Source organism: Camellia sinensis, chromosome 15 (genome assembly GCF_055761805.1).
Source record: "Camellia sinensis isolate YWXY chromosome 15, ASM5576180v1, whole genome shotgun sequence".
Taxonomy (NCBI): Eukaryota; Viridiplantae; Streptophyta; class Magnoliopsida; order Ericales; family Theaceae; genus Camellia; species Camellia sinensis.
This window is the reverse complement of record NC_138975.1, coordinates 84,508,574-84,515,872: the sequence shown is the minus strand read 5'-3', so window position 1 is coordinate 84,515,872 and position 7,299 is coordinate 84,508,574. Positions and strand designations below refer to the sequence as shown.

The following is a 7,299-nucleotide window of genomic DNA, read 5'->3' as shown; positions in this document are numbered from 1 at the left end:
GATAGTTTTCTTCTCAGGGTAAGTTACACTCTCCTTTGAAGTTTAAAAATATATATATACAATCTCACATATTTTATATAATTAGACTAATTTTTCTTTTAATATGATTAAAGTGACTAAAATTAATACAAATGATAAATATGTATTAAAATAAATAAAGATAAAAATAAATACACATTTTAATTGAAAATAAATCACAATATCATTTTTTTTTAATTTAGGGTAAACTACTAATAGATCATAATAGTTAGACTTAATTCCCATTAAATCTTATTGAAAGTTCACCATAATAAAATCGTCGTTAAAAATAATTTTTTTCGATATTTTTTGCATATTGCTAAAAATTAACAATTAGTGACTTTTTTTTATAAATTGTCATTAAAACTTACATTTAGTGACTTTTTTTATAATAATTTTTTTCAGTTGTAGCTAAAAGTTAAAAATTAATGACATTATTTTGTCAATTTTTTTTAAACTGTCGCAAAAACTTATAATTAGTGACATTTTTTATGACAATTTTCAAACTGTCACTGAAAATTAATAATTATTAACTTTTTTTTTTTGATAGTGTTTGATAAAAAATACTATTAATCATTGAACAATAAATTCACTTATTAAAACTAAATGCATTTTTTCCAAACCTATAATTATGTTAAAAGTGCGAGCGTAAATGCATTTTTTCCAAATCTCAATAGAGATGAGTGTAACTTACTATTTTTTTATTATTATTAAAATAAAATAAAATAAAGGTATGTGAAGTGTTTTGTACAAATTTTATTTACTTTTATGAAACAACAAAAACATAAATAAGTTAATTATTCAGAAACAACAATAAAAGACATTTAGATTATCAATTTTTAATTTGCAAAAATTATGCCAAACGAGTCCATATAAGTAGATCCTCATACCTCAAGCATGGGTAATTCTAAATTCAAAAAGACTAGTTTCAGACACAACTCTACTAGAAGAAGCATCTCTACAATTTCTATTTACAATTTAATAAACAAAAATTACTTGAACAAGATAATTATTGAAAAACTATCAAGGAAGAACTACAATTAGCTTTCGTATTTATATTATAACTTGCAAAAACTGCATCAAATGAGGCCATATAATCAAGCCTCAAACCTCAAGTACGGGTAATTCTCTGCATACATGGAATACAAGAAACCTTTACCTATTTAAAAAAATAAAAAAAATTTAACAATGATGACAACTTGATAAACTATACGTGCATATGTGTAAGCATTTACACATATATGCTATACAACAGAAGAAGCATTGTAGATCATTCTCACACTTACAATCAATATATTGATCATATGATTCTTGAATGAATTTCACTCTCACTATTTCCACCATCTAATTATGACGATTTTGGATAAGCAATGGACCCAATGCTTGTCAGAATCAATATGACTTTGATTTCATGCAACTGAAAATATCCCCTGGTTCTCAGCCTCCCAAAACAATTCGCAGTACTAAAGCTGAGGTAGACTAGTAGTCAACTGTGCTGTGATCAAAACAAGCTAGGATGGGATTGGCATCTACATTTACACCAAGCATTAGGTGTGCATTCTTCTGAGTAAATGAACTATAAACTAACCCGTAAACATCACTGTGACAGCTTAAACATTTTCTGAACTTCGAAGGATGTTACCTTACTCAAACAGCACATCAAAGCAATGAAACAAAAGTTAACTTGGTTTTGGTATTTACGTAAAGACCGGCTCCACTGGTTGACAATGTTAGATCCTCTAAGTTGTAGGGAAACTGTGACAATTTTGACACCGAATCTCCTCCCATATCAGTGATGACCTTCCCTAGTTTGCTCAACATATCTGATGAGATCGAAGTTAGTAATCAACACTTGACAACAGAGAGAGTAGCAATTTCTCCTGAACATAGGTAACACCAAATGAAATAAAATATGATAAACGATATTTTAACTCTATCTATATCACATTTTGATGGCATATCATTATCCACTGTAGGCTAAACTGACGATCTACTAAAATAAGAGAGCAAAAATATAAGTAAACACAGTTGAGAACTGACAGAAAAGGGAAGAGGTCAAAAGGGAGCAAGCTCAATCTATAAGCAAAGATGGAGATATTTAAGAGAGGTAATGGAAACCTTTTGTATTAAAGGAGGCCCATAGCTACATTCAGATATTAAATTTTTGTGGAGAACCATTTAGCATTTACGAAAAATTCAGTGGATTCCAGGGGTATCTCTCAGTAAAATTAACAACCATAACTAATTAAAAAGGAAATTCAACTTACCATGGAAAGAAGTGGTAGTCATATATCTCTGCAAGACAAGAAGAGGAAACAAAAAGATTGAGATGAGTAATATGCAGCCAAGCAACCATTTTACTAAATGTGTAAAAGTAAAAGCAACGCAATATTTAACAATACAGTTTAGATATTACTGCAATTTGGGACTTGAGGTCAACTTCCTCCAGTTCTGTTGGAGGTTCTGTAATTTCAATAAAACAAAATCAGTTTCGAAATGGAAAACCAGGGGCTTATTATATATGAAATTTTTGCAACCATTGTACCTTGCTCAACCTCGGTGCAACAGTCAGCAAGGAGGTCCGTGAAGCTTGGAGGCAACGCTTCACACGTGTCACCCAAGTCATTGGGAAGTGTTGTTTCCGTTGGAGTTTCTGTAATTTCAATAAAACAAAATCAGTTTCGAAATGGAGAACCAGGGGCTTATTATATATGAAATTTTTGCAACCATTGTACCTTGCTCAACCTCGGTGCAACAGTCAGAAAGGAGGTCTGTGAAGCTTGAAGGCAATGCATCACATGTGTCACCCAAGTCATTGGGAAGTGTTGTTTCCTGAGGGTATGCATATTGTTCACTTTGGTAATTTAAGGGAGATTGCATCAGCTGAGAATAATTGTCAATCAGATTGACAAAGTCTAATTCCTTGTTAGCTCTGTAACAATCAAAATCCTCAACCATCAGGCACAATACAGATGTATGGTTCTTTGTATATTCATCTCTTTCTAATGTATGTAATCTGCTATATAGAACAGACTTCTTTCACAACATATCCTGGACATCGTTTGAATTCTCAGTTTGAGACGGAACTTCTGATCTCAAATTGCAGCATGGAAGCTCAATATTCCTCGCATCCTTGAAGCACTCCTGGTTGAGAAACAAAGAATGTGCATTATAAGGAAAAGAAAAGACTACTGAAGTAGGTGTGTTCATTATATGGATGCTTAATGGACAAACCAGCAAAAACAAATAATAACAATAATATCTGTGTTATGCCATTTGCACCTTTACATAATTTATGAATGTTTGCGACTCATAAGGGTTTGAAAATCGCATGGCAAACTTTTGGATCTGCAAAATCACAAAACTAAGGATGGTCACAAAGGGAAAAAAAAAACTACATAGTTGAGCAAATATATAATAGGAATCCATTAGTTAGACTACACTCAATCAAAGTTTTTAAACAACAAAGAAAGAATATCAACATAGAAACACCTACAATATTGGGCCATGTTGGTATCTAAATGCAAACAGAGCACATCATTGTTAATAATAGATAATTTACATGATATTATACCCCGGCCTATGCTATGATGCACCAAGACTTCTAGATGCTAGTAGGCCTTGAAATATTTATTGCTCTAAATGCAAATGCAACTACATGGGTTTCCCATGATTTATAAATAACAATACACCATCCACACAAAACTAACAAAAGAGATAATCTACCGTGCACTAATGTTAATAACTTCAGTTGATTATCTTAAATTTCTAATAGCCGGTTGATTTTCATTTTAAGAACTTAGGGCGTTGATAACAAAAGAACCAGAGAGGTAAAATAATAAAAGCTGTCAAGCACAAAACCAGTGAGCCACTTTTCTCTTCAGTACATCTGCAGACTAAATTGACCCAATAGTCATCTGTCCACAAATAGAGGAAACAAAATTAAATTCTAGCATCAGACATAAGATTGTTTAAGGTAAGGGTTAAGTACAAAGGCCAGTACAATGAATGGCATAGTTGTAAGTGGAAGATTGAAAAAAGTAACTTGAACATTCAAAGTGTTTAAATGATCACTTGTTCAGAAGTCAAAAGAAATATGTTAACGCCATCTAATTGCAACAATGGATGGCAGCAATGATGCCAATGAAATTGGTCAATGTCACTGAGCATGTTGTGGAGAACATAGAAAATAGGCAATTAATGCTCAGCATTCAAGAGTAGAAATGTAAGATAAGAAATTTAGAAGCAAAAAGAAATGAAGTATACTATAGGGGTATACAATAGCACCCATAGAAACCTTTTTCACATATCATCTGTTTGGTTGCAGAAGAAATTGAAGAAAAGAAGGAGAAGGTAAACTTAAGGCCATGCTTCTTCTTCCAGTTCCGAAACAATGTACAATATAAGATCTCAGACTTACTTCCCTTCCCTTTTGCCCTCTCCCTCAACTTCTATATAGAAATCCAATCATGGATCAAGCTTGACTTGTTTGGAATCCAACAACTTTAGAAACTTGGAAGGCGTAGTTGGTGAAGTCGATTGGTAGTCATACCAAAGACTGGGGAGCAAATCTTGCCTTCATCTAGGTTAGGGACAGTTTATGGGTAGGGGAAGGGGTTATCTCCCACTGTGTCACCCATTATACCACCAGAAGAGGAGAAAAGAAAAGGCAATATTAGAAGCTTGCCTGGCCTACGCAATCTTTGTAGCATGCAAATACAACTCTGCTACCTCTGACAGGGCACTGTGAAACACATGACAGCTGAGGCCAGGGAAATTGCAGCTTTGAAATAAAGTGTTCTTCCTGCAACATTAAAATAGCAAAGCATACTTGTTATACATGAAAAGCAACAATGGCATCATGTAGAAAATTATGCAAAAGTACAACTTTGTAGTAAAGCCATTGCTACAGAAATTTGGTATCAGATATGCAGCAGAATCTACAAATAGAGAATTATTTATGAAATATACAGAATCAAACGCTTATCACAGGGAAAGCAAAATCAACAAGCCATATGAAATATACAGAATCAAGGATCAAGAATATGGCCGGAACAACTACTAGAATTCCAAATTCTAAGACGTAAGGTACCTATTTTTCAATAAAATCTAACACAATTGCCTCTGCATGCTTGACAACTTTTAATAAGTTAAAGTAGATAAGCACAAAACTCACAAAAGTTAAATTAAAATAAGAAAAGCAAAAATCATCTATGTCTTTTATAATTGAAAGTTTCAGTAATGTTCATGAAATCTGCGTAATCACCTTTATCCCCAATAAGCCACAAATGTAATATAGAACTAGTTGATGGTTTGTCAAGAGATGCTTCTTCACATTAGAATCAACCTTTATCACTAAAAGAATCACTTTTTAACATCAATGTAACATTGAGCAAAAGCACAATCCTACAATGGCAATGCAGTCTAGCAAGAACATCTGATCAATAATGTGAAAACACAATTTCTTCATCTAAATGACAGCATGATGGATGTTCGTCCATCAATCTGCAAAATACACAAGACGGATTCCACCATGTGAGAGATTTTGTTTTCCCTTCTCTTGCATGGTTTATTTTAGAGTTAAATTCATTTTGCATCCTTGCACTTTAATCCTCCAAATCCCACATTAGTCCCTCATATTTGAATTGTAATTGTCAACCTCTCTACACTTACGGTCAAGTTGCAATATCTACCTTTTGTGAGCTGTCATTACACGAGCTGATAAAAATGGCGACATGGCTTCCCAAAAAAATGGCATGTCCACCACATGGGCATTTTCCATTAGCTCAACAAATGGAAGCTTATGCAAGGATCACATTGCAACTTGACCAGAAGTGTTAGGGTTTAGTATTGTGATGGACAAAAATGAGGGACCAACATGAGATTTGGGATTAAGCTTTATTTTATCATGGAGATTGGGCTAAATTAATCAGGTTGAAGGAGGAAATGTAAAATCCCATTACACCCATAATTCATTTGTAACAGCCACACTAAGAAATGTGACCCATTTAGAATTTTATTTATTTATTTTTTAAATTTCTAAATTACTTTCGGTTTTGTTACTGTAACATACACAAATAGGCAACAAATACGTATTAATTATGAACAATAAACAAAAACCCTATGGAATCATTTCAACAGACATTTCTCTGTAACAGCATTAAGAAGTAAGAACCCTAGAGAATCTTCACAACAACAATGGCATTTCCTCATATATCTAGAAAGCTGATACAAGTACATAATGAAAAGAAAAAGAAAAAAAAAAGGCATTTTTGTCAGTAGGAGATAATAAAGGTTGATTTTGATAGATACATTATATAGATTTATACATACGTGAGTGTTGCCGCGGAGAGAGATGAGGAGGAGGACTTGGGGAAGAGAGTGGGAATTGAAATGAGTGAGAAGGCGGAGAGAAGCAGGGGAGGAGGAAGAGAGCCAAGTGCCGCCTCCGCGATGGAGCTTCGTGTTTTTGGAGAAGGATCGCAGCGCAGTTGGGGACGACGACCGAGTCTTAGGGTAGTTGAAGAAGCGCGAGTACTCTATCTCGTAACAGTTCTTTATGGCTTCCTCTGCTTCCGCCTTTTCAGGGTTTGTGGTTCCCGCCATTTTTTACCCCTCTCTCTCTCTCTCTGGGCGAAACTGTGTTCAATGGGTTCAGTATACGTAATGGAAAATGCTTTATATAGTAATTCGTAGCTTCAATTATCGTATGTTTATTTTAATATTTTGATTTAGAATTACTAATTTAATAGATAATTAATTTAATAAATTTGTAAAATTATTAGTAATAGGGTAGGAATGTGATTATTAATCCAATGGATAATTTACCCTATTAATCTAATTGGATAGTGAATACTACACTAATTTGATAGAAATATTAATATTTCTCTATTAGTCTTGTGAATCAAATATGACCTATGAGTGATCGCACCTACACGCCTAGGTTTGCCTTTAATACATATCTCCCCTTTGAAAGTTATAGAAATTACACTCACCCCCTATGAAAATTTCTTTGTTAACACTTTTAATTAGGAGGGTTCGCGAATCGGGTTTAGTTAAGTGACTTCTCATTTGCCATCTATTTGAAAATAGATAGATTAAAAAAAATTAATCCATATTTATTCGCTTAGTTAATAGATGCAGAATAGACTATACTGGCTAACATGTAGAGAGAGAGAACAAATGTGGATTGATTTTTCTTAATTTACCTAAATTCAAATAGATGACAAACAGGAAGTCGCTTAACGGAACCGTTTCGCGAACATTCTTAATTAAGAGAGT

General features: G+C 33.4%; 1 protein-coding gene across 8 annotated transcripts; it reads right to left on the bottom strand.

The window, feature by feature from the left end:
• Nucleotides 1-1,046: 1,046 nt before the first annotated feature.
• On the bottom strand, nucleotides 1,047-6,691 carry LOC114270306 (uncharacterized). 8 transcript variants are annotated; one of them, XM_082908979.1, is made up of 9 exons: nucleotides 6,352-6,691; nucleotides 3,301-4,822; nucleotides 3,065-3,162; nucleotides 2,754-2,950; nucleotides 2,564-2,671; nucleotides 2,435-2,481; nucleotides 2,286-2,313; nucleotides 1,661-1,841; nucleotides 1,047-1,547 (listed from the first exon to the last, which is right to left on the bottom strand). In XM_082908979.1, exons 2-8 carry the CDS (start codon nucleotides 3,445-3,447, stop codon nucleotides 1,678-1,680), a joined length of 789 nt encoding a protein of 262 aa, XP_082765105.1. In that variant the 5' UTR covers nucleotides 3,448-4,822; nucleotides 6,352-6,691; the 3' UTR covers nucleotides 1,047-1,547; nucleotides 1,661-1,677. The 8 variants fall into 8 exon arrangements, with proteins under 8 accessions (XP_082765105.1, XP_082765106.1, XP_082765107.1 ...); XM_082908980.1 differs by having other exon boundaries at nucleotides 1,720-1,841; XM_082908981.1 differs by having other exon boundaries at nucleotides 1,047-1,841; nucleotides 3,301-3,366; nucleotides 4,316-4,822.
• Between the last annotated feature and the right edge of the window lie 608 nt (nucleotides 6,692-7,299).

What these genes read in the sequence shown, in the direction of transcription:
- LOC114270306 (XM_082908978.1), bottom strand. Translation starts at nt 3,447, where the DNA reads ATGGATTCCTATTATATATTTGCTCAACTATGTAGTTTTTTTTTTCCC. An exon ending in TTGCACCGAGGTTGAGCAAG is followed by an intron (nt 2,672 to 2,753) that starts GTACAATGGTTG and finishes TTGAAATTACAG; the next exon opens with AAACTCCAACGGAAACAACA. An exon ending in TTGCACCGAGGTTGAGCAAG is followed by an intron (nt 2,482 to 2,563) that starts GTACAATGGTTG and finishes TTGAAATTACAG; the next exon opens with AACCTCCAACAGAACTGGAG.